General features: G+C 48.7%; 1 protein-coding gene and 1 long non-coding RNA gene across 4 annotated transcripts; one reads left to right on the top strand and one right to left on the bottom strand.

The window, feature by feature from the left end:
- Positions 1–1,662: 1,662 nt before the first annotated feature.
- Positions 1,663–2,305, bottom strand: LOC110143984 (uncharacterized). The gene is made up of 2 exons (XR_002315771.2): positions 2,214–2,305; positions 1,663–2,112 (listed from the first exon to the last, which is right to left on the bottom strand). It is a non-coding gene; the product is annotated as an uncharacterized lncRNA (long non-coding RNA).
- Positions 2,085–25,185, top strand: KLHL12 (kelch like family member 12). Of its 3 annotated transcripts, none has more exons than XM_020903765.2 (12): positions 2,085–2,183; positions 4,312–4,545; positions 8,036–8,189; positions 9,198–9,460; positions 13,626–13,775; positions 14,651–14,765; positions 21,524–21,630; positions 22,407–22,602; positions 23,030–23,188; positions 23,500–23,598; positions 24,241–24,427; positions 24,658–25,185. In XM_020903765.2, exons 1-12 carry the CDS (start codon positions 2,085–2,087, stop codon positions 24,782–24,784), a joined length of 1,890 nt encoding a protein of 629 aa, XP_020759424.2. In that variant the 3' UTR covers positions 24,785–25,185. The 3 variants fall into 3 exon arrangements, with proteins under 3 accessions (XP_020759424.2, XP_070329907.1, XP_070329906.1); XM_070473806.1 differs by having other exon boundaries at positions 2,085–2,525; positions 9,198–9,415; XM_070473805.1 differs by having other exon boundaries at positions 2,085–2,525.
- The last annotated feature ends 1,287 nt before the right edge of the window (positions 25,186–26,472 follow it).

Genomic DNA, 26,472 nt, shown 5'->3' with positions numbered 1-26,472 from the left:
TTCCAAAGCCTCAGATCATTAAAAAATCCCGATTTGACTATCCAGCCTTGCCTTCACCAACTCTGCTAAGTAGCAGCAGGGATTACCTTCTTTCTGTAACTGCATTCATTTCCTAAATATTCGTTGAGGGCACTATAGGAGAAAAGTGATGAGAGAAACAGTGATGAGTTCTGATTAAAGAAAGGCTAAGAATAAAACCTAAGACTGACTCTACCCTCTTCCAATCAGGTAAACAATTAGGGAAGAGACTAATCTCTAGTTGTAGAATGTCTATTGCCTTGCAATCTAAGAAAGGTTCAGCAACACCCTGTGTTTGGAGAAGTCCTTGACCCAAAATCTGCTGACAAAGGAGTCCCATTTCCCCAGCAAGTGTCTTCCTCAGTGTCTGCCTTATCTTCAGTCAGGGCCAGGAACCAGCCCTTGGGGGCATGAGCTAGGGCTGGGAGCAAATTCACAAAGAATTTCAAAGCAGCAGCTGTGACCCTGCTGTGATTGCATTCCATAATTATGAGACACATTCTCCTGTCTGCCATGCTCTGATGGCACAAAAATGCAGTGCACTCTGCCTCACTGGTTTTGAGATTTGATCCACATTCGATGTACTTGATGTAGAGCTCCACAACACATCCATGTTACCCTTACTGAAACCCTTCAGTAGCTGTCAACACCCAGAGTGATCCCAGGAGTCCAAACACAAAGGCAGGGCAATGTGTGGAACCTGATCCACTCACCTCATCCAGACACAGCCCTCCAGCAATGGACCTAAGAACTCAGAATCAGTATGGGCTGCAGGGTACCGAGTCAGATATCCAAAGTTTAGAAATGTTCTCACATAAGGACGGTGTCCCCATGATTTGACTCAAAACATGTTAGGGCTGTACCCTTGAAGAAAACAGGAGAAGCCTGACTAGTCACCTTGGTGCGTTGGCTTTCTTGCTGGCAGTTTCTCCATCTCTTACTTCTCAGGAAAAGGAGAGGACTTTTTCTAAACCAAAGCGTCTTTTATTCAGTTCCTTCTCATATTTGGAAAAACTCTTAGTTTTGCAGCCAGGAATTAGGCAATATCATTAAAGCATCTAGATGCTATTCTGCAGCCAGAAGACAAGGGATTATTTTTATTTAAATTATACATAAAGTCCACATGATGTAAAGTTCAAAAGGCGCAAAAATAGGTAAAGGAGAAAATCTCTCCCACCCTGTCTCCCAAACAACCAGTTCCTCTCTCCAAAGAAATTTGTTACTACTCTACTTTGTATCTTTCCGACTGCAATTTTTATACATATACTGGCAAATATGACTATACCTTTCCCAACCCTTCTACACAACTAATGGCAAAGTATACACACTGTTCACAACTTCGTGGTATTGAATTGTATGGATGCACCACACATTTTCTGAAACAGTCCCCAATCCAATCTACAAACAACCTTGTACACACATCCTTTTTCATGTGTGCGAGAATATACAAAGTATAGATACACCGAAAAAAATCGCTGTTAAAGGATATCTGCATTCATCATTCTGGTGAACTTTTACAAAATGCCCCCCAAAAAAACCTGTATCAATCCTGCACTCAGAAATATGGAAATCAAGAGAATTTTAGATCAGAGATACTACATGAGAGATGGAAACACTACATAAAATTAGACTATTAGACTGCTACCCGCTCGGCCACAGTTTTATTATCCCTCAAGAATCAAGGGCACCACAGAGGAAAACGGTACACTCAAACATAACTGGTTTGAATCTTCACAGGAACAGTATCAAGGAACCTAATTCCCTTCCCCGGAGCTGAGATAGGTCCGCCAAAACCAATCAGTAGCAAAATTTCTAGCAGAATGCTCAGCACCCAGAAGCTGTGAAAGGCAGCAGCAGCGGACAGGGGGCCTGAGGACCCCCGGGACGTCTAAGGTCCTTCGGAGTCTCCTGGGCGGAGTCCAGCTTCCAGGGCCGCACGCCCCTTCCACGTAACTGTCTCGGAGGGCAAGCAGCAGAGAACCGCGCGACGGTGGCCACGGGCCCGACTGTGACGCAGAGAAGGCCGAGGTCCGTGGTCGCGGGGCTCTGGGATTCTCACCACAGCGATGGTCGGCCCGAAAAGGCCACTACGGACTATGAACGGGAGGAAACGGGACGCCGCGGTGGGTTTTCTCGACGAGAGAGGGCGCCTGAACGCCTGTCAGGTGAAACGCCCCCTGCGGCCAGCTTCCTACCTTGGGAACCTCCGCACTTCTCTCGGGTCGCCGCTCCTCGAGGCCCCAGGGCCCGCGGTCTCAGGGAGTCTTGGCCACGGGCCGCACCCGAGCAGGGGCCCGCATCCCTTCACGTCGCGTCCACCCACTCCGCCCAGGCCCGCCCGCGGCGCCCGCGGTCACGTGACGGCGGCCCCGCACGTGACGCGAGTGGCCGTGACGTCATCACGGCGCGCGGGCGCGGCGCCGGAGCCTCAGGGTCGGGGCGGCGGCGCTTGGGCACCTCCCGGGCCGCCCGCTCGCCCCGCGCCCGCCCCGCTGGCCGGAGCGCAGGTGAGTGGCCCGGGGGCGGCGGCCGGCGCCCTCCCCCGCCGCCTCACCCGCCGTCGTCCCCTCAGGGCGGGCGGGGGTCTCCAGGCGGCGAGCGCCGCGACCTCCGTCTGGAGGCTGTCGGGGAGGGGGGCGCCGCTGTTGTAGTCGCCCGCCGGGAGGCGGCCCCTCCAGCGCGGGGCTCGCGGGGGCCCCGGATCCGGTGCCCTGGGGCGGAGCGTGGCCAGGTACTCCGGGCGGGGGACAGCCGCACGCTGGGGCCGTGTCTGTCTGACAGGCAGAGCCGGCTCCGACCCGCCGCCCCAAGGTCCTCACCGTACAGCGGCGTTCGTGCGGGCCTTTCTCAGTCTCCAGAGTTGAAACGAAGTTGACTGAAGGAAAGTCTTTCTGGAGATCATCTTATGCCTGGGTGAACCACCTCCTTTTCTGTAAAATGGATCCTGTAAGGTGGTTGGAGCGCTTAAGGAATAGTACACTACCTATAAACAGGAATAGATGAGGATTTAGGATCTCGTTTTCCCTGTTCGTATAAAACTATGTGAGTTGTGGATTTTTGAAAGCCATAGTTTGATTTAATTTTCTTGGATCCTTTCAGAAAATCTTGGATTCCACATAAAAAAGACTCTCTTAGTAACCTTCCAATTTCATTCCCAGAAATTGTCCTTGAAGCAAATAAACAAAAATAAAATAATAATAACTGCAACTTGTCATAAATCAAGAAATTACTTTCTATTAATTTTTTAACGTGTAGCCTGTTACTGAGTTCATTTATGTGTACAAGTGAAGTTTACAAGTGACTGGCTTGGCCATAAAATTAGTAGTAGCATTTTGATAGGTTTTCTATCCCAGTAATTCTCTCATAGTATAGAAGAATTACTACAAATATTGTTAATAATGATGAATGTTTACTAATGATTAGAGTAGGGAGACCTTTCTATAGAACTTCAATAGCTTAAGCTTGCATGGTCTCCATTATTTAGTGTAGGTATCAGATCCTCTGGAGAAGGCTAATGGCATCCCACTCCAGTATTCTTGCCTGGAGAATCCCCATGGACAGAGGATCATGGCGGGCTGCAGTCCATAAGATCACAGAGTCGGACATGACTGAAGTGACAGCATGCAGGCATGTATTGGGTTCTCATTTGAAGTTTCATTTTAAGAAGAAATCCAAATATAGTTGGAAGTCATCATAGATAATTAATTGTGTGCTTCTTTAGAAAAAGTTTATTTTCACTGATACTGGCCTTTTGCTCTAGATTGAGGGCACAGTTCCTTTCTTACATTCTGTTAACATTTATTATACACTGCTAGGAGAGAAAATATATATATAAAACTGGGGCCCCACCCTCTACAAATATTCAGCTACTTAATCTTCTTTAGGGTATTAAAAATAGTGACATCACACCTTTAAGAAATTGTATCTTCTGATTTTTATCATGAGAGATAGCAGCCTTGTGGAGATAGGTGAGAAAGGAACAGTTTCTTTCTACTTACAGCAGAGTGTTGATGACAACAATGTCAGGTGGTTTGGGCACTCCATGACAGGGGGAATTCAGAGCGAGGAGAGATCAGATTTACTCTGGGGAATTAGTGGCTGGGTTGTGTTGGTAATGCCAGGAAGAGGAGTGCGCTCTACTTGTGGATGTTGGTAATGCCAGGAAGAGGAGTGCGCTCTACTTGTGGATGTTTGAGTCTGATGGAGCCGCCTTCATTTGTCAAGCTAACTGAATATATTTGGTGTCCCCAGGCCTTCACATATGCTAATTGGTTTTGTTTCTTGTACTTACAGAATCCAAGGATCCCTTTCGTTCTCTCTACATATTGCTTGATGAGAGGCATTATGGCTCCCAAAGACATAATGACAAATACTCATGCTAAATCCATCCTCAATTCCATGAACTCCCTCAGGAAGAGCAATACCCTCTGTGATGTGACACTGAGAGTGGAACAGAAGGACTTCCCCGCCCACCGGATCGTGCTGGCTGCCTGCAGTGATTACTTCTGCGCCATGTTCACCAGTGAGGTACGTGGCTAATCATCTCCTCACAAGTGGAACCCACACACGTCACCTCGTGGGTATCTCATTTCACGGAATGAAATCGTGGAAGTTCTATATAATCGTGAATTTCTATAGTCCGGTGTTCAGTGGCAGACTCTGGATAACATCTGCCATTTGTGCATTAGTTTTCTCATTTCAGAATGAGAAATAATAGTAGTACACAATTTGATATGGTTATTGTGACAATTACCTGAGAAACTTATATGTGACGTGCTTAGAACAACATCCAACATGTAGCAAACACACATGTCAGCTCCTGGATTTTACTTACCAGTGTTTTAGTTTATTTTCCTATTTTCTTTCTTCTGAAGTTTAACATTTTAAAGAGAATACCGGGGAAGAGGGAGGAGGGAAGGAAAGAGCAGTAAGACTCCGTCCTCCTCCCACTCCTTCCTGCAGTGTGTGAGGAAAAGCGGTCTTCCTCCTCCCGGGGGAACGCTAGTGCAGTTGCTGGTGGGTGGCAGAGAACTGGTGCCTGGCTGTATGGGCACAGGAGACATCACCAGGAGGAAGACGCCAGCTCGGGAACAGAAGCCCTTAACCGGGGAATTAGGAACAGGCTGGCCTGGCAAGAAAAAAGGTAGTGCTCACAAAGTGTTAGGAAGAAGACTGCCTTAGTGATTGCCTGGCAAGACACCCAGTGTGTGGAGGAGCTGCTGAGTCATGAGGGACTTGGAAAACTGAGCAGAGGCGATCACTCTCAGCTTCCAGGATTGCAAGTCTGATTTTATTTTTAATAAATTGTCTCGATTATGTCATTTATCTGTACTTGTACATAAGCCTGACATACGGCATCACGGTAATCATGTCATGATAACGACAGTCACTGGCCTGTGGGCCAGATGGTGTGTTAGATGACTGCCTGTCCCACTCACCCCAGGCATGATTGTTAGCATCTCATTTTATAAGGGAGGAAATAAGGTCTCACATACGAAATGCTTTAGAGCTTATAAATGGTACAGAGGATTTAATACTAAGTTAACTTAACTTGGTTTGCCATTCTCCTCTCCAGTAACTTAACTTGATTCTTATTTTGATGTTTTCATCGTAAAGCCAGAGTGTGTGTGATGCTGAGTCAGTGCTCAGCCACATGGCTGGCAGGGAGAATGTAGACACCTGACCATTTGCCCCAGTGGATCCAGGGTAACTTTAAAGGGACCCTGTGCAGGGTGACATTGCAGATCCTGTCCTGTCCTGTCTCCTACAGTGTCTGCCTGTGAGCACGAGAAGCGCTGGTGTTTAACTGGGCAAGGAGAGTGTCACCCGGCTGCCAGCAGGAAGCACGCAGGACGCGTCACACAGCGTGCATCCTGTCTTCGCTCTTTCTCTGCATGTCTGAAAATGAACTCCCTTTTATTTTTTTCTCACCAGGATTTTGTAGTCTTCCTATAAAAACTGACATCAGGCAAGAAAATGCTGAATGGTTCATGTCTTTCTCAGTGGAAGTGTAACTGACCTACAGCACTGTGTTTGAGGTGCAGAACGTAGTAATCCAATACAACATAAGATGATCACCAACAAGTCTCGTTACCATCTGTCACTCTTCAGAGTTATCTCAGTGTTACTGACTCATTCCCCACCCTGTGTATTTCATCCCTGTGACTGGTTTATTGTGGAATTGGAATTTTGTTCCTCTTAATTTCACTTTGTCCCTCATCTGTTTCACTCTGTCTGACTTAGCTCACTTAATATCAATGTGATAATCTGTAGGCCCTTCCATGTTGCTGCAAATGGCAGTATTTTTTATTACTTTTTTATGGCTAATATTCCATTTGTGTGTGTGTCCCACGTATATACCGCATCTTCTTTATTCATCCGTTGATGGACATTTAGGTTGCCTCCATGTCTTGGCTATTATAAATAGTGCTGCTATGAACATTGGAGTGCATGTGTGTTTTCAAATTAAAGGTTTCATTTTTTTCTAGAAATATGCTCAGGAACAGTATTTCTGAATCATATGGTAACTCTTATTTCTAGTCTTTTAAGAACCTCCAGACTGTTCTCTGTACCCTTGGATTTATTTTTAAGACTAAATGATTTAAACAGGAGGGTCCAGAGACCTGGATTTTAGGTTCAGTTCTCTTAGAAATTCTGTGTGAACCCTAAAAACCATCTAACTTTACTAGGTTGTCTGTCGACAGAATAATGAAACCTAGTGGTGTCTTCATTCTCTTCCAGCTCTAGATTTCTCCATAAATGTGGTGCTACTGAAATAGCACAGGGTGAGGCAGGAGGCCTGGCTTCAACCTGTCTCTTATTATTAATAGTTAAGACCTTGGTTAAGTCATGTTGTTTCTCTGAAGCTTAGACCCTTTGTGTCTTAAATGGCAGTGATAGCAGACCTGATTGCCTTACCAGGTTGCTGTGACCATCATATGAAATAATAGTAAATGAGAGGCACTCTGAAAAATTGTAAAGCGAGTATTAATGTGAAATGCTACAGTTGCTGTAAGTTCTTAGATAGTAAACTCATTTACATATTTAAACTGTTTGGCTAATGGGGATATAATTTACTGACTAAGAAACTCCTGCAATGAATGTACTTATTTATTTCTGTTCGTAAATACTTACAGTTGGTAAAATGTTTTTCCAAAATAATGTGCTGGTGACATTTTTTGGTTTTGGGGATTTATTTTATTCTTGGCTTTGTTAGAGAATACTTTTTGATTATTATTCTGGACTGATGAAGGAATCAAAGTTGATAAGATGTTTAGTTTATAATGGACGTACACTGGAGTTTTGTAAGTAATTGAAATTTCTAAACTAAGATCTAGTAAAACTTTCATAAGGTAACCAGTTTTCAGATAGTTACTCTCGTATAAAGGTGACGATTTCCAGCCTTAGACAAACCATTTTCTATTCTTATCTGGCCTCAACTATACTCATAACCCCAAGGATATAGTCTAGACTAAATGGACCACCAATAATTCAGTAATCCCAGAAGAGTATCAACCCAGTATTAGAGGAAGTATCAAACAACCCAGTTGTCTCAGTGGTACAGTGGAAGGCCCTCAAGGTGGCCAGCAGGCAGTCTCAGCACAGGTGGCACAGTGCTGGCTCGTTCTGGAGGGTCTGCAGCCGGAATTCAGCAAAGTTCATGTTTCATCTGAAAAGCCATGGACACTAGTGGAATGCTCATGGAACTTTTGGCTCTATTCCATGTCTGTATTTGTTTTAATATGAAAGCAGCGTATTAAATTATTCACAAGTAAAATTGATATTCTCGGAAGGTGTCACTTCTATGTGCTCTTGGGTTGCACATAGCTCCCCCTATTTGAAAAGCTGTAAATATATGCTGCATTTGCTTTGCACAAATCAAAATAGACAACCTTTTTTTGTTAAAGATGTGTATGCAGTTAATATTGTTGACATCCCTTCAAGTGTTCGGTACGAGCCTCTGCCTTAATCTTGTGGAATTGTAACCACCGTGATTTCATACCCCTTTCACTTTCAGCTTTCAGAGAAGGGGAAACCGTATGTAGATATTCAAGGTTTAACTGCCTCGACCATGGAGATCCTGTTGGACTTTGTGTACACGGAGACTGTGCACGTGACGGTGGAGAATGTCCAGGAACTGCTCCCCGCAGCCTGCCTGCTTCAGCTGAAAGGTACAGGTGCTGAAGGTGTTCGTCCCACAGCGGCCTGGAGACATCTAAAGTCGTGACATAAACTTAGTCATGGGAGTGAGGGGGCAGTGGGCTCAGGTTTGATGCCCATGACTGCAAAGCTGAGGTTTCAGTCACAGTGTAGAGGAGCCTCCAGGTGAGCATCTCTGGCTCTTTAGTAAAGACAGCGCGTGCTTTCTGTTTGTAAAAGCATGCAGGAAGGGCTAGTAGAGGCCTTTCCTTCCGTCTTTGTGCACAGCCGTCCTGTAGGGGGTCATGAGACACAGTTACAAGTCATTGCCTCCATGGAAGGGAGCTACAGCAGGTGCCCGAGTGGGTAAGGAGGCTGGGGGACCACTCACATGGACCATTTAACCTTCTGAACCGTATAAATTATCTATTAAACAGTTAAATTGACACACAAAAGTGAAAGTGTAAGGTTTTCACAGGACTGGAGATGGTTCCCCTTCCAGGTGCCAATCAGCTGTAACCTCCAGGTCTGTTTCTGTTATTTTCAGTTTTTAGAACGTGATTGAAGGAGTGCAAGGCCTTTGAATTAGTGCACAGCTCTAAAACGAATGTTACACTCGGAGCTTTTCAGTTAGAGAAATATGAGATTGTTATCAGTCCCTCCTGTTTTCCTTCTTTGGAGTCTTGCAGTAAGTTTTCACCTGGAGTAGGAATTAGGTACATTGTGCTGAATGACAGTTGGTTTTACAGCTTGATGTCCAGGAGTTTTACAGGCATGTCTAATTGTGGCGGTGTCCATAAACACAATTCGTCCTGCTGTACTTGTTTTAAGGCTGCAGCCCACATTTATAAAGCCTTGCTGAAGGCTACATAGCACAGAAGAGAGAAATAGGATTTGAATTCCCAAAGTATGAAATTTCTAAACTGATTCTTAGGCATTGAACCAGGGTCCCTCTGATCCCACTGGGAGAGGTTGTGACCCAGGGACAGAGGCCCGTCCCCTGCCATGCATCCTCAGGACCCCTGTCTGTGTCTGTCTAGGCGTGAAGCAAGCCTGCTGCGAGTTCTTAGAAAGCCAGCTGGACCCTTCCAACTGCCTGGGCATCCGGGACTTCGCTGAGACTCACAACTGTGTTGACCTGATGCGAGCAGCTGAGGTTTTCAGCCAGAAGCATTTTCCTGAAGTAGTGCAGCATGAAGAGTTCATCCTTCTCGGCCAGGGAGAGGTGGAGAAGCTCATCAAGTGTGACGAGATCCAGGTGCCGCCTGCTTGGTGTCCACTCTCTAGGGCGGCCAAGGCCCAGGCACGGTGCAGCCGCTGTGCTTCTATGGCAGGGCTTTTAGTCAGGCGTCCACATTACTCTAGGGTTTCAGCGCGCGCCCCTGAAATTGTATGCCAAGTCTATTTGCATGTTTGTGGGAGGCAGATCACTTCTTCCTCAATGAAATCCCTGACCCCAGTGGTTAAGAGTCACTCTTAAACAGTATGGAATAAGCAGAAATGGGAAGTTAAGTAGATTTTTGTAAATACGGCTCTTGTTACCCATTCACTTCTTTTGAAACATGTACTGAGAGTGTCTCCCATGCAGCAGTCACAGGCTGGGTGCTGGGGAGCCAAGAGTGAGTAAGGCACAGTCTTGTTTTCAGGGAATTCAGTGTCGTAGCGGGGACAAATGAAAAGACTCACGTGATGACAGTGTCGGGAGAGTCACGAGCCTGTTCAAAGCGAGGAAGAAGAAAGAAGAGTAAACCTTCTGGGTCTAGCTGAGACGGTAGAGGAAGTAGATTGAGAAGGACGAAGCAGAGAGTTGGGGATGGCAAGCAGGGGCGCGGCGGTCGGCACCTCTGGGCGTGCAGCGGCTCTGCTGGCCGAGTGCGGCCGCGGTGGCGCCCCGCCGGCCCGCGCCCCGCGTCCAGGGACGCCGCCCCGCAAGGAGGAGCTTGCTGGCTGCGTGTAGGTCTGTAGCTAGGCGGGGACCCCGACTGCGTGCAGCAGGGCTGTTGTGTCGCTGAGGCCGGCAGCCACCTTGGCCGCCCAGCTCTCCCGTTAGGAGCTTCTGGAGGCACCGAGCAGAACCTCGTTCTTGGGGAGGAGTCCCGTCTGGGGGCTTTGCTCCCCGCACTGAGGAGACAGCGATCCTCAGGGAGGGTCCTCTGGGGAGGCTGAGAGTTCCTCTCTCTCTCACTCTCCTCAGATAACAGTGAAAAATGACTTTAGATGACTGGATCCCAGAAGTTCATGGCACCTCAGTAGAAACAAGAGGTATTAATATATTGGAAAGAAAGTTTCACTGGCCCCCTAAGTGCTAGAAAAGGAATTTGTTACTTAAAGTCTGTAATATGTTCAGTAAGCATATTCAGTAAGCGGATTTATTTTGTTAAAACTAGGATTTTCACACCATAACAAGTCTAAAGTATGTCTCTTACCAGCATTTACCCAGCTTTGTGTTGGCACCTCTGCCGGGTGATTTTTCTGAGGGAACTTGATTGGGGCACGTCCACGCCCTTCTTTCTGACTAGGTTCACGTGTGGTTCACGTCTGCCTGAGACGCTGCTCCTGCAAGGCTTCAGGGCCAAGTGTCTGACCTTCTGTTCTTACCTGTTCTCGCCCGTGGGGCGCGGGGGGAGCCGGGTCCTCGCCCGGGATGCCAGACCAGTGGTAGAAGGGGCCCCACAGACATAAATTTCACTGCGAACACTCATAAATAACCAACTGCTTTATCAAGTATTTATTGAGTTCTTCCCATGCGCCCAGAGCGATTCTGGGCTGGGGATCCGGTTATGGACAAAATAGACCAAAAGCCTTGTACCCTAGGGTTTTCATTCTCACGGTACCATTCTTAGCATTTTTAAATGTTATTTAATTCTCAGAACCGTCTCCAGTTTTCCAAGATGAGTCATCACCCACACACAGCTCAAGGGGCAGGATTTAGCTGCCTTCGCCTCAAGACTGCTCTCAACCAGGGGGCAGGGAGGGAGGCGACGCCTCTTTGTTTCTGCTTGACCGAAGCAGGAAGCCTTCACTTTAGAACAGTGGAGACTGTGAATAAAACTGGATGGAGCAGGGAGGGCAGTGAACTAACCTCTTCAGAAGCCAGGATTAACTCTTCTGTACCATCTTCCTCAAGTATCTGGCGAGAATGGCCTTTGCTTTTGTCAGCAAATGACATTTTTTTCTCTTTCATATGCCAGCCAGAAGCAGGAACCAGATGTCTGACCCTGTTGCTAACTAACGCTTCCTCTGGATCATGTGAAACAATAGCACTTGAAACAACGGAGGCAGTGTATCATGTTGTTTAAAACAACATGGGCTTCAGAGTCACTCTGGAGTTTGGTTTTGGCTGTGTGGCGTGTGTTCCTAACCACTGATCTTCAGATTCCTCTTCCATAAAATGCAGAAAATAGTTGTACTTAGTACGTAGGGCTGTTGTAATGTCGACTGATACATAGAAGAATTCTCTGTGGAAATTTATTGCAGAGAAATTTTCTCTATAGTGAAGCATTAATGTTGGGGGTTCTCCTCTCAGTTTAGCTTTCTCTGCAATGCTAGTTTATTCTGTCTTCAGTAAGATCAAGGACCTCTGCTTATGATGGAAAAACCCCATTTTCAATGGATGTATCTCACTGAAACCTAGAATGTGTCAGAGTCCAACACTCAGCTATTCAGAACTATGAGCCTGTTGTCCTTACCAAAGCCACAGTCCATTCAGAAATCACGGCCCCGCTTCTGCCCCCCGCCGTGCCTGGTCCATCAGCAGACTGGGCTCGCCCGGCCCCTGTGAGCGCAGTGTACAAGGCCTGTCAGCACTGCCGTCATCTCGGCTGCCCCACCTGCCTGCTGGGCCCAGGGTAGCCCTGACGGGGCTTCCAGCGCACAGCCCTCTAAACCATCCTCCCGCGGTCGCTAGAGTAACTTTACGAAACATTCTTGTGGTCCTGTCACTCACCTGCTTGACAGCTTTTCACAGTTTGGAGGAAAATCCAGTCTTCTGGTGCTGGGTTTGCTTCTCCAGCTTGACCTTTTCCGTCGCCTCCCTTGCTCATCCTGCCACACCAGGCTCTGTCATTTCCCAGGCTGTCCAATAGAATGTTCTGTGACGATGGAAAGGCCCTGTGTCTGTGCTGGCCAGCTCACTGGCCCCAAGCACTGGTGGCCTTGAGCACCTGTGAAGTGCGGCCAGTGGGACTGAGTTTGTTTTTCCTCGCTGCACCGCACGGCTTGCAGGACCCCCGTTCCCAGACCAGAGATCAAACCAGGCTCCCTGCATTTGAAGTACCGTTCTAACCATTGGCCTGCCAGGGAATTCCTGAAGCTGGATTTGTAGTTTTACCTCCACTTGAATTAATGTAGATGTCAGTGGCTCGTGTGGTCATGGCTGCTGTATTGAGCAGTGCGGTTGTACAACTTCCCCAAGCTCTTCCTGTCTGCTGAGGCTAACTGCTGCTGCTTCGCCAGGTTGAAACCTGTGGCTCCTACAGGAAGCCTTCCCTGTCCTGTCAGTCTGCATAAAGAAATCTCAAGTTCAAGTCAGTCTGCCTCCAGCCCCTGGACTTTTCCTGCTTAGTATATAATGACAAAGTGGGATTGTTCATTTTTCTGACTTAACAGTTATCTCCCCACTTAAGAGGAGGGTTCGTGTCTGATTTGTTCTTCCAGAACAGTTCCTGGCACTTAGTAGGTGTTTGATAAATTCATCAAATGAACGAAGGTTTGGAAGCATTTTCTGTACTTTGAGTTCTTGGGAGAAGTCCCCAGAACAGCTTCTCTCTGGGCGCTGTCACGCTCTGAGGACCCCAGGACCGGCGGACTCCAGGGCCGATGGAGGGGACGCAGGCCTGGTCCTCGCTATCGGTCTTGTGCGTCTCGTGTTCACTGTACTGAGTGCTTGTCCAGGGACAGGGTCTCATATCCTGCCTGTCACATGTAGCTCAGACCTCAGTGCCCCAAAAGATTAATTATATGAATCATCTCAGATTGCATGGTACCTAGTACAGCGTGGTCACTCAAGTGCTAATTGATGGTGCTTTGAAGACTCCGAATTCCTTGAGGTGTTGCAAGGAAACTTCCTGCTCACAGGCCTGGCTGAGGAGGTGGGGAGCAAGGCTGGACCTCCTTAAACAGCACCTGTGAATAAATAAATGTATCCTGAGAGCCAGTTTTGAATAGGGCAGCAGGTTCCCCCTTCGCCTGCCAAAGTTTCAGAAATGACCAGAAAAAAATTCAGGAATGTAGAAAATTCTGAATTAAAAGCTGATTTGTGACTGATGGTCTATTAGGTACCCTCTCTCTTAGATGTTTTTCACACATTCTGACTATAACTCTTCTCATGATCTTAGCAAGTTGTGTCTGAAATGGTTGTCTCCCCAAGAACCTGGCTATTTCTGGGAGATGGGAGTTACTGAGGAGGTGGGGGTAGGGGAACGGAAGGTGTCTCCAGAGCACCCCCACGACGTATCCCACGCCTGCAGGTGGATTCTGAAGAGCCGGTCTTCGAGGCTGTGATCAACTGGGTGAAGCATGCCAAGAAGGAGCGGGAAGGGTCCCTGCCGGACCTGCTGCAATACGTCCGGATGCCCCTGCTGACCCCCCGCTACATCACAGACGTCATAGACACTGAGGTGAGTCGCTGGGACAGGGGCGTCGCTGTAGCTTCATGTCCTGCACCCAGAACCGGTCCCCTTAGAGGCACGAGCATCCCCGGAGTCTGTCCTGGTCTGCCCGGGACGTGCACTGTGCAGGGGTCTGCAGGCGGTCGCTGGGCAAGTTGGGCTTCCTGCAGAAATGAAAGTCTGTGGCTTAATTTAATTTTGTGCTTTGTTGTCTTTTTGTTTTACAAGTCCCTCATTATTTTGCATAGCAGTATTAGATGATAAATTTTGTCCCCTTCTCTATTTAAAAAAATTGTTCCAAAAAACAATTCATTCCATGAGAGGGGACATAGGTAAACCTATGACTGATTCATGTAAAGCAATTATCCTTTAATTAAAAATAAATAAATTTTGAAAAATGCAAAGCAAAAAAAAAAATTCCTTTCAAATCAAGTCTCTTTATTTTTGACCTCTGGAAAGGTCACTTTGAAAGGAGTTTGATGCGTTTAACATCAACTTGGGTCGAGTCATGTTTGTTTACAAGCATTTCTTCAGCCTCAGTTCCCTGTGGTTTGTTTCTTGACTTTCTCCACAAGCTACCGGGACCACCCTGGAGACCACCAGTCTGTAAAGTGTGGGTGAGGCTGGCCTTCTGAGAGCTCGTCACAGACGCGCCTCCCCAGTCGTTTGCGTCAGGGGGGCTGCCAGCCGCTTAGTGTCATCTCGAACTCGGTCTCGTGTGCATAGCTTCTTCCTCACGGTCCGTTCACATACCCTCACCTGCCTCTGAACCATGTGACGTCTGTTCCAAACAAACCTTTGTAAATCGCTTCTGGAAACCCACGGCCTGACCCCTGCCAGCAGTCCTGAAGCACCCGTGGCTCACTCTCCTCCTGCTGTTTCAGCCTTTCATCCGCTGCAGTCTGCAGTGCAGGGACCTCGTTGACGAAGCCAAGAAGTTTCACCTGAGGCCTGAGCTGCGCACTCAGATGCAGGGGCCCCGGACAAGGGCGCGGCTAGGTAAGCTGGTGTCGCGTGTTAGCTGTGTCATCTTGAGCAAGTCCGTCTACCACCTGACCTTGCTTTCCTAGAAACCAAGGGTATCGTCCCTTCTGGTTCACGTGACTGGAGGCCTAGATCAGATACAGTGAGGGAAAGCACTTTACAAAGGTCAGGTGTTAGGCAGTGTAAGTCCCGGTTGTATTTCAGCGTCTTTGGGGCCTGTGGATTAGAGCTCTCTCAGATGCCGTGTCATCAGTGGTCTGCTGCCCCGCGCCTCCCTCCTCCGTGTGGAGAGAAAGCGGGGAGGAAGCCTCGTGGGTGAGGCAGGGGTCCAGGAGGTCGGAGGTGATGCCATGCAGCGGGCAAGGGCCCGGACCTCAGCCAGACAGACAGTGTTCACCCCTGATTACCACTCACCGCGGGTGTGAACTTTGGCAGGAAACTTAACCCCTCTGGGTCCGTCACCGCATCTGTGAAATGGGGGTCATCACAGCTCCAATCTTGCAGGTTGCTATGAAAGGGAGTGTGTGCTGCCTCCGGAGGCTGTCACCTCAGCAGACAGGCCTGGGCTCAGGTCCCGGCAGCTGCTGGCCAGCCTGTGGGCCTAGGCAGGGCGCCACTGGCCTGAGCTGACGCTTCTGCCTCTGAAGCGGGGACACTGGGGTCTTCTCACGCTGGGTGTTGCGGAGGCCGGATGAGATCGCGCATGTGAGATGCCTGACGTTCCATCTGGTGCGCGGTCTGTGCTCATGTGTGCCCTCGCTTCCTATTTGCTGTCCCAGGAGCCTAAGCATTTGGCAGGTTATAAATTACTCTGTGTACATGCGATGGTGTTTTGTTATTATTTCCTGTTTTTGCTTTTGTCTGACTGTGGCCTCATGCGCGCTGAGGTGTTAATTGATAATTAAGCCTTTCATTTGTAGATATAAGTAGAGTGATGATTTATTTCATTTCTAATGGCAGAATTAATAGGTCTATAGAAATTTTAGAAATAAAGAGAGGCAAAAAGTAAACGAGTCATCCGTAATTCCACCACGCAGAGATACTGTTTTTTGTTGTTTTGTTTTTAAAGGGATGCCATTCTGTTAATCCCTGGGAGATGACAAAACGTGGCCTGTGTCTCATGTACAGAGATTTATAATCAGCACGAGATACATGGAAAAAATATAAAAAGGAAATTTTTGAAAAAGATTGAAGGACTAAGTGTGAAAAATCATGAAAATATTAGAAGAAATTATAGGAAGGTATTTGTTTAACTTCTGGGTGGCCTTTTTTTTCTATTTTTATGATAAATATACGTGACATAAAATTTACCATCTTACTATCTTGTATACATTTCAGTTGTTAAATACCTTCACACAGCTGTACAACCCATGTCCAGAACCCTTTTCATGTTACAGAACTGAAATTCTGTATCCATGAGACAGCAACCTCCCTTCCCTCTGTCCCTTTTTAACTAAAATAGAAAAACTTATAGAGCCCTCCATGGTTACTTGATGGCATCAGGTTTTTTTTCCTGTTTTTTTTTTAATTGATGGCAGAAGGCAAAGACATGGACTGGTGGACTGGGAGAAAGTACACTCAATATGTGTGACAGAAGGTCAGTATTTCTATTGTAGAAAGAACCCGTGCATAGCAACAAGAAACAGAGCAGTGGCCGTGTGGAACGGGGCACGGGCAGCAAACAGGTAGCGCCCAGAGCGCCCTGTGAGAGGGGATGCTGGGCTCCCGAAAGCTGCGCCACGCGGAGGTCCGGACGAGGCGCACCCCCTGTGTCCCACCTCGGGAGTGTGTCCTCTAGAGAGTGTACAGTGCAGACGTAAGCAGGAGAGTCAAGACACACGCATAAGAGTGCTTACCACAAATCGCTAATATCGAGAAAAAAACTGAGCACAACCTGCACGCCAAGTAAAGGGGAGTGACTGGTTGACTGAGTGACAGCATGGCTGTACCGTGGGGTGTCAGGAACCCGTCAAAAGGCGCCGAGTCAGAGTCACAGGCTTAATTGTGTACACTGAGTGAGGGGAAGGAGAGAGACAAGACTCCTCTAGATGTGTATGTTTACCTGAGCATGGAACAGGCTGTGTATTCAGGATAAACACTAACCCCTTAATAAAGTGCGATTGCAGGGGGATATTAACTACTGTTTTGTTTACATACCTCTTTGTTACTACCATACGCTTGTGGTTACACAGAAAATAAATAAGTATTCTCTAAATACCAGCTGAGCCAGTGAGGTGGTGGAAGGAACCTGGCACTTGGAGACAAGACATTCTGCTTGCTTTGGTTTCTGCTCCCAAATCTGTCATTTACTCTAGTAACTCACTGTCTGAACCTGGACAGGTTCTTCAGCGTCTCTGGATTGCCACCAGCTGCACATCAGAGGAGTTAAGTCAGTCACTAGAATTCTTTCCAACACAGAAGATGCGTTTCTTTTTTGTAGAGCCAAAAGTGCCACAGCCAGTTCATAATTGCTTGTTAAGTGGAGCTGCAGTGACACTCCATGAGAACCAGCAAGCCCAGAGGTGGTTTAGAGTTCGATTCCTGCCCTTGTTTGAACAGGCAGCAGAAAACCTCTGTGGCTTAAAGACCTTGCCTGTAGTCCTGCCCTAGAGGGGTAAGAATGTTGTCCTGCGTACCCGCATGGTGCTGCGGTCCTGTTTTCAGTAGTCCTAGGAAGGAACTAATGAAAATTTTCCCAGCTAGGTTCTTAATTTAGCATCTCTGTGTTTTCACCTTAGAATGGACTGTGCCGGCCATCCTGTGCTCTGCCGTCCCATTCAGGGAGGCTGCTGAGCCAGTTACCAGGACGATTCTCTTCTGCATGTAGCACAGGGAAGTGAAATACACAGCTGAGGGAGACCAGCAGGCCACATACTGCACGTTGGGGGGGGGGGGGGGGGGATTTTGCTTTCCTTATTAACCTTACCCATCACTCACCAAAGATGTAATGGAAATTGCAGCTCCTGTCTTGTCACTGGCTCCTTTCCTGTGCAGATGGAAACGCAGGTCCCGAGCCCGTTCTTGGTGGCCCTGCCGCCCATCTGCTCTTTCCTCCAGCAACATACCCCAGGGCACAGACGCTCTCCCGAAAACAGCAGTGCCCAGGCACTGCCAGGAAGCCTCGATGCTAGCTCTGTGCCTGCACACACAGTTCCCGCCAGGTGTTCTAGACACTCTCCCTGCTTGTAGACATGGAAGTCCGGCTGGGCGAGGCCCCCGCTGGTCGGCAGGGGGCTGACCGCTAGGCTTCCTTCCGTTCAGCCCTTCCCCTGGTGCTGCCGCTTCGGCCTCCTGGGATGGGGGCCCAGCTCAGGGCCCAGCCACAGGGAGGCCCTCGGGAGTTGTTCCGAGGGAGGAGGACTTCCAGGCACAAAGCAGTAGCAGGAAGTGAAAAGGCCAGTGTTTTTGATCAAATAAATATCATGTACAACATTGTAAGATAAATTAGGAAAATAAATTCACTACAGCCACAGCAGTGAAGTCATTTGTAAAGAACTAAAAAACAAAAAATGTACATAAGACAAAAACATTAGAGACTTGAATGTATGGTTCACAGCCGGGGGGTCCAGTTAAATATAATGGGAGAGGTTCAGCCTCATTACTAATAAAGTAATTATTAGTCTTATTAGTAATAAATACTACAATAAGTACAATTTCTTGCCTACCAAATATCAGAGTAAAAACCAATATGCAGTGCTACAGAAAGTAGAATGGATTGGCACTTTTACTGTTGGTGGGAATATGATTTGTTTCACACCCAGTATCTTATAGATCAAAAGATCCTTTAAGGTTCATGTTCTTCCCTAGGCAGCGCTCTCATTTCCGTGTTAAAGAATCGGGGAAACGTCTCATATTCACGGATGTTTATCATAGGATTATATGTGGTTATTTATAACCCAGTTACCAGCTCCCGAAATGCCTAAAATATTAAAATCATATATTAAAGGATTTTGTTAATATCTTGAGAAAATGAAATGAAAACAGGATGTACTATGACATGGTCCCATTTCTGTTGTATAGATATTTAGAAACAGAACTGGAAGGAGATAATCTTATGTTTTTGTGTCTTTGTGGAATTACAGATACATTTTTTTCATAATGCTTTTATTTTCAAGCTTTTTAACAGTGAAAACATGTTCTATATATTACATGTTTTATAGTCACAAGATATAACATTTTTATATCTTTTACCAAAGATTATATCTTTATAATCTTTATAATTATAATAATCTTTATTTATATATTATTATATATATAATATTATATATAATCTTTATAATAATAATCTTTATAATTATATCTTTATAATCAAAGGTTATATCTTTAACCAAAGGGTGGGTCGTATGCAAGTAAGGACGACAGTCATACTCGCTGTTGAGTTGTTTTTTAAATTTTTTAAAAGGAAATCATCTTTGTGATAGAAAAAGCTACACAGGCTAAACAGACATCATTATTGCCTAAAGTTATGTTTTCAATGTTGAAACACTGGCGGCCTTATCAAAAGCTCTGTTGGCACTGACATGAACTCCAGCTGCGGTGGGGAAGTGAATCACTTCACTCACTTGGCAGACAGGCTTCCAGCACAGAGGCTCTTTCAGGGACAGTAATGGGCAGAGGGGCTCGGGGGCCAGTGGCCTTGGCGCCCGGGCACTCAGAGCCCTGAGCTGCAGAGCCACCCCGCGCTCGCCCTGTGCACAGCCCTCTGACCCGGGGCCAGCGGGAACTTGCACTGAAAGACTCCTGCCAGCGGGCGTGCGGCTGGTCCTCTGGATGTGCAGGTCCAGCTTAACTCAGTGGAGTTTGTTTTACTGTGCGAAGCATAGGGAACCCCCTCAGCTGTGGGTGTTTCTCTCAGTTGCCATCACAGCCTCCCCACCCGTGCTCACATCAGAGGGAGAGAAGAGCTGGGGGGAGCAGGTAAATGGGAGAAAGGGCAGCCAAGGAAGACCCTGGCCCCCCAGCTCGGAGGAGCTTAAACATAAAACTAGTGTCTTGCAAAAGGACCCTGTGTTCAAATGCTTTGTTTGCGAAAAGGAAGTGACTGCTCACCTTGGAGTGAAGTGAGTGAAGTCGCTCAGTCATGTCCGACTCTTTGCGACCACATGGACTATAGCCCACCAGGCTCCTCCATCCATGGAATTTTCCAGGCAAGAGTACTGGAGTGGGTTGCCATTTCCTTCTCCCACCTTGGAGTAGGGCCCACCTACTTTACTTGGCAAGGACACAGAGAGGTGCCCTCTCGTCAGGGCGTTAAAATCCATGGCTCATGCGTGGGTTATTAAGGAAAATAGCAAGCATATATAAAAACAGAATAATCAAAGGATTCCCCCACACCTATCACCCAGTTTCAACAATTATTGACTTGTAGCCTATCTATTTTGAAGCAAATCCCAGACAGGATAAAATTCCATCCATATTATATTATGCTCTTGTGTGTGTCTCTGAAAGATGAAACATACAACCAGTTATTTACCCTCATCAGATATAAGTACACTTTCACATTTCCTCAGTTTTCCCATAATTTACTTTTCTTTGTTTTTGAATACTTCAGCTGCTCCAGTCAGGATCCAAACAAGGCTCACATGTTGCACTGGGTTCATAGCTCTCTTCAGTCTCTATAAAATCCACAGACTTTTTACTCCTGCTCTGGTTTTCCTTTGCAGTTTATTTGTTGAATTTCCCACAATTAGATTTTATTGACTGCATCCCAGTAGTCTCATTTAACACGTTTTCTGCCCCCCGTGTCTCCTGTAAACTGGTGGTTAAGCTAGATCAGTCGTGATAAAATTGAAGATTCAGCTTCAGTTTCGTGGCACAGGCTCTCCACAGGCGATGCTGGCCCGCTTCCCGCTGAGCAGGCTGTGCTGTTCCCCTGCAGTCGGTCGTGGCGGCCGGGACTCACCGGGCGCTTGTCTTTATTTCCTGTCAGTTGACAGGCGCCCCCTTTGCTCTTTCCAGTGCAGGTCAGCTGAATGCCCTCCTGAATGTCCTGAGTGCCCCAGCTGGCTTCTCTCCAGTAGAGCAGCTACACAGGGGATTTTCTCAAAAGAAATATTATTGGAATATTATCCAAATAAGTCCCTTGGGGAACGGGGAAGACACAAAAGCTATCGAAATGCCTTGTTTGGGAAGATAGTAGAGAAAAAGACTCCCTTTAGAAGTCTCGCCTTATGGTTGGTTACCTGGAAGTTTTGATGAATTAACAGGACGTGTGGTCGTGGAGTTGGCTAATTTTGAAAAATAAAAGTCATGGAAAAGATTTTTAAATTTATTATTTGGTTCCTATGCCACATCTCAAATTTTGGGAGCCAAGGTTAGGAGAACATTCTTTGCCATCACAAAAAGCTCCCGTTTTGAGTTTTACAAGGTGAGAAAGGCAGGGAGCTCCTCCAGCCTGCCCTTAGAGCCTGTTGTGGGATCAGCTGGGTTGATACATGGTGTAGGGTGTATTCAGGCTCCTCCCATGGACAGAGGAGCCTCGCGGGCTACAGTCGTGGGTCACAAAGAACCCGACACAGCTGACACATGCGCAGTGTGTTCAGGCTTGCCTTCGAGAGTTTCACTGCTGTCCGCAAAGGCACGTTTCAGAGATTCAGGTTCTCAGGGAGAAACAGTTTGCTGCTGGGCAGCCTTCTGAAGGATCTCCCATTTCAGATGGCTCCTACGGGCCACGTGGGACAGGATGTCCTAGTGCAGTTTGCACTGCTCCACCCTGTGGACAGTCAGCCAGCAGCGAGGGGGAAATGACCTCTCTCCTTCTCGCGCATCCTCAGGAGCCAACGAGGTACTTCTGGTGGTCGGTGGCTTCGGAAGCCAGCAGTCTCCCATCGACGTGGTGGAGAAGTATGACCCCAAGACACAGGAGTGGAGCTTTTTGCCAGTAAGTTGTGATGGAACCAGGCCCAGGGAAAGAGCTTAAATGTCCGCAGTCCCTGACTCCAGATGGTAACTAACCCAGCCCTCAGAGTGGAAAGGCCACAGCAGCGTGTTCCTGACAACAGTCAGTTATAGTCATTGGTTGTTGACTAACTCGCCTTCAGGAATATTCACAGCCCTGTGTGCAGTCACACTCAGCTGGCCGCCGCCATTCCCACACCTTCCCGGGCCGCCCAAGAGGCTCGTAGGGTGCCCGCTCCTGCCCTGTTGACCTGAGCACAGCGCTCCACTCTGCTGGGCTGGGCTGGAGTCCCGGGCCCCGGGCGTTTGTGTCTCTTCAGGGTTTCTGTTTCAATGCCAGATTCACAGTGATAGCCGAGAAACGTGGGTCGTCTGGTCATTTCTCTGACCTTTCGCCATCAGATCCCAATCCTCAGGGAGCAACGTGCTAGTCCCTTCCTGCTTCACGGAAGGGTGTTGGTCTTGACCGCAGTGCTTATGGAATAGGAAGGAACTGGATACTGGATAAGGGAAGGACGGTAGGTCCTCTGGAAGCCTCAGAAAGAGACAGACGTACAGAAGGTGTTCATCAGTAAGAGCAGCACTGAGCAAGGGACTTTCATCCAGCGGGCAGGCAGCAGATAAACCTCTGCCAGAGGGCTTCACGGCCACAGGCGAAGCAGCAAGGTGTGGAGAGAAACCCAGGAAGGACCACAAAGGTGAGGCCTAAGACTTGCCTGGCTAAAGTGACAAAGGTGCCTCTTCTCCCCTGAATCCTAGAGCATTACTCGGAAGAGACGCTATGTGGCCTCGGTGTCCCTTCACGACCGGATCTACGTGATTGGCGGTTATGACGGCCGCTCCCGCCTCAGCTCCGTGGAGTGTCTGGACTACACGGCAGACGAGGATGGGGTCTGGTATTCTGTGGCGCCGATGAATGTGCGACGCGGCCTGGCTGGAGCCACCACCCTCGGAGGTAGGCCGTGCACCGGCTGCGTGTGCATTGTGGGGTGGCTGGATTGGGGTTCACACTTCTCCATGAAATGTGGAGGCTACTGGTGGGGTCAGTCATGCCTTTCTGCTTTCGGAAACTCCCAGGCATCTCAGGGCCCTCATTGGAGTTGGTAACTCAAGTTCCAGTATGCTGAGGGGGCAGCAGGCACTAGTTGTAGTTTTGCAAACTCCCATCTAGGGAATGTTTCTGAAGATTCCATCTTACCCTCTTCTCACATGTCTTGACTGTGCTGTCCTCTTTAAGAAAGAGTTAATTGATTTATCCCTTTAAAAAAAACAAACAGTTGTTTTTGGCTCCAGGCATTTGGAAGAGTTGTGGGAGATTTGTAGAGAAGGAGTCGTTAGAAACCTCTCACTCTAATGGTCTGTGACTGCTTCATTCTGAGCAGATATGATCTATGTCTCTGGGGGCTTTGATGGAAGCAGGCGCCACACCAGTATGGAGCGCTATGACCCAAACATTGACCAGTGGAGCATGCTGGGCGACATGCAGACGGCCCGGGAAGGTGCCGGCCTCGTGGTGGCCAGTGGGGTGATCTACTGTCTAGGTGTGTGGGGTCTGGGATGGGGAGGGGGTGGGACGACTAGCGGGCAGCAGCCTCGGGGTGGGATCCTCTCATCAGAATCTGTTCATAGACTTCCTGCCCCTAAAACCCTCGTCTGTCCCAGTATATTTTTCATTCACTGGGATTCTCCTTTCCGTGAGAGCAGAAGATAGGGCACCATCAGGTTTCTCTTTGGAGCCCTTGAGGGAGAGCTGGGACGAACAGCATCAGTTGGAGCACTCAGGAAAGGCAGGCCAGGAGTGGGCATCAGGACTGACCATTCCTTCTGGAATGCTTCCCGCTCTGTCTTCCAGGAGGATATGATGGCTTAAATATCTTAAACTCAGTTGAGAAGTACGACCCCCATACGGGACACTGGACTAATGTCACGCCAATGGCCACCAAGCGCTCAGGTAAGATGGGCAGGTCCCGGGGCAGGAGGTGGGACTGTCAGACCTCGCCTGGGCAGTGGGGCTGCAGGCCTGTCATCACTGGCGACCTAGGAAACAGGGGTCAGGGCCGTTCTCCTCTGTGCCTGTTTTCTCTAAATATAGTGGCAATAGAGACAGCCCAGACTCTGACTGGGTTAATGTCGGAGCAGAGCCTCCTTGCCTTGTTTTTTTGCACCCGAGTCCCTCTACCTCCTAGCCTCCAGCCCAGCCCTGTGCAGTGGCGCGGGCTGCCTGAGGGAGTGTGCGCGTGCGGGAGTCAGGGGTCTTCCTGAGCCCTCAGGCTGGGGTAGAGCAACAGAGAGCCCTGCCTCCGGGTACCAGGTGCTCCATACCCATCACACCCCCTCTCCTCTATTTCCCTCTTTTTTCCACTCCCTTCTCTCCTGCTGAGGGTTGGGCTCCGAGTTAATGAAAGCAAGATGACAGCCATTCAGAGAGGGCTACAGGTGGGTGACCTGTGCTGGGCTGGATCCTCCAGGCTGTCTGGCCCTGGCCTGTCTGTCGGCCACTCTGGGGCTCACCCAGCCGTCTGTGAGGGTTTTGTTTCTAGGGTTCAGATCCTCAGCTCAGCAGCCTTCATTTGCTGTGCGCTTTCCTCCCCAGGTGCAGGGGTAGCCCTGCTGAATGACCGTATTTATGTGGTGGGCGGATTCGATGGTACAGCCCACCTTTCTTCTGTGGAAGCCTACAACATTCGCACCGACTCCTGGACAACCGTCACGAGCATGACCACCCCGCGGTGCTACGTCGGGGCCACCGTGCTTCGGGGGAGACTTTATGCAATTGCAGGGTGAGGGTTAGATCTGGCATCTGGGGCCTTGTGATCTGATCCACGTGTGCGGTGGAGACAGGGTTTGGTTCCGGGGAGAGAGGGCCCCATGGCAATCTTAGGGTGGGGCGGGGCTGGGGGCGGGGCCATGCGTAGGAGGGGGCTGAGGCGGGGGCGGAGCCTGTGGGGAGGGGCGCTGGAAGGGGCGGTGGGGTGCGCCTTCTCCCTCACCGACGGCCCTTCTCCCTCAGCTACGACGGGAACTCCCTGCTGAGCAGCATTGAGTGCTACGACCCCATCATCGACAGCTGGGAGGTCGTGACCTCCATGGGCACTCAGCGCTGCGACGCCGGCGTGTGTGTCCTCCGAGAGAAGTGATGGGGCGAAGGGACAGTTTGCAGAGAACCAAGGGTCCTTTCCAGAATGTCTGTTTCTCAGTGTGGGGAGGGGATTACAGGCTCAGCGCCGCCGCTCTGATTGCGCTTATTTGACACGCCCTGGCGTTGAGGGTGTCCCCAAGGAGGGTGGGCAGCAGATACTCGAGGAAGGAGGCCGCATCCTGCGTGGGTGTGATGGGCCAGACCCCTCTCCTCCTGGCTGAGGGGGCACTTGGGCCTCACCTTTAACTTAGAGACTATACCTTTAAGTTGTGCCTCGTGTGCTGTGGAGAATTAAGGTGAATATGAACTCCAGGGTGTGGGCAGTATCCAGCCTCGATGGTTGGAAGGGTACCAACTCTCTTGGTTTTCCAAGAATAAATCTATACTAGTCTACAGGTAGCAGGGGCAACACAGTTCTGTTCTGGAGGAAAAAGAGGGAAGAGCCCTGTCAAAACCTTGGGGGCCTCGGGCGTGGGGGAACTGGATATCCAGTGCAGGGCGGGAGCTGGGTGCGGTGGGGTGTGAGGGAACCCGCAACACGTGGAAGGCTGCGGGGGCGTGTTACCTGAGGGTCTTTCCTGGGCCCTAGAGACAGAGCAGCAGAGCCGGCGCGTGTTAGCTGAGCAGCAGTGAGGAAAAGTGGGCCTTCTGTGCGCCGGGGACAAACTGTGACTTCGCCGTTGCCTTCCCTGCCGCCGCGCCTTTATCCCAGGAAGGTTTTCCTCTGTTGAATCAAGGACTGCTTTCTCCACTGTTGCCGTCAGTACTGTTTATAGGGGGAGGGGAGGAGCGGGGGTGGCAGCCGCCTAGTTCAGCCACCTGATAACTCCCTCATTCGTGTAAGGGCATACTTCTTCTAAGGAGACGTTTCTACTGCTGTGTTTTGTACATGTTGTCCTTTCTTATTAGAACACCCCTTCCCTGTCTTTAGACTGGATCTTACTCATCCCAGGACAGAATAATCAATGACAACCGAAATCCATTTGTTAGTTTCAGTACCTCCTGTCCTTCTGAACTCCTCCCGAGGCTCCCTGTGTTGTGCAGTGACATTCCTGCTCTGAGAATTGGGAGTGTGGGGACAACATGGTCACCTAAACAAGAATGCACTTTCCTTTTGCTCTGAAATTCCTTTTTTCCCTCTTTCCCTGAGTTGTATTGACCTAAAGTTCATTTTGTTTGTATTTTTTTAAGAAAATATTAAAAAAAAAAAAAAAAAGGTCTCAAATGCCTGTAAGAGTTTGTGGCAAACCAGCACCGTCTTGCAGACATTTCTGGGGACAAGGTGTAGGGATCCGCTATAGGTCCTGTCTCTCCAACCTGTTCCCCTGTGTGTTTGCCACTCACTGTGCTGTGTCTCTGTTGGACAGCTGAGAGGCCTCCGGAGACTCATTAGCAGGAGGTTATCAGAATCACATGTTCACGGCCTCCTCTCACACTTGGACTTGACTGGGAAGCCACAGGGAACAAAGCGGAGGAGATCTTGGGCTGGGTTTGTACGCGCTTGAGTTTTAGTGCTTTAGTCGCCCTGGTCCTTTTCCCTCGGTTTTGTGCCACATAACAGCTAATATGTGGAAGGCTTGCAAAACTGCAAAAATCCTGATATTCCCAGAGCAACGGGAAGGGGGAGCCAGAGGTTCAGGAAAGAGGCCTGCCAGCCTGTCCCTAGTGGATGGATCGTGCCTGCTG

Source organism: Odocoileus virginianus, chromosome 11, assembly GCF_023699985.2.
Source record: "Odocoileus virginianus isolate 20LAN1187 ecotype Illinois chromosome 11, Ovbor_1.2, whole genome shotgun sequence".
Classification (NCBI taxonomy): domain Eukaryota; kingdom Metazoa; phylum Chordata; class Mammalia; order Artiodactyla; family Cervidae; genus Odocoileus; species Odocoileus virginianus.
Note: the sequence above shows the minus strand (reverse complement) of the source record. Positions and strands in the feature narration are given on the sequence as shown.

Bases quoted from the DNA above. Each gene is read 5' to 3' on its own strand.
- KLHL12 (XM_070473805.1), top strand. From the start codon at position 2,085: ATGGTCGGCCCGAAAAGGCCACTACGGACTATGAACGGGAGGAAACGG. The intron at 22,603-23,029 runs GTAGGCCGTGCA...CATTCTGAGCAG, and splicing joins TGGAGCCACCACCCTCGGAG to ATATGATCTATGTCTCTGGG. The intron at 23,189-23,499 runs GTGTGTGGGGTC...TCTGTCTTCCAG, and splicing joins TGGGGTGATCTACTGTCTAG to GAGGATATGATGGCTTAAAT.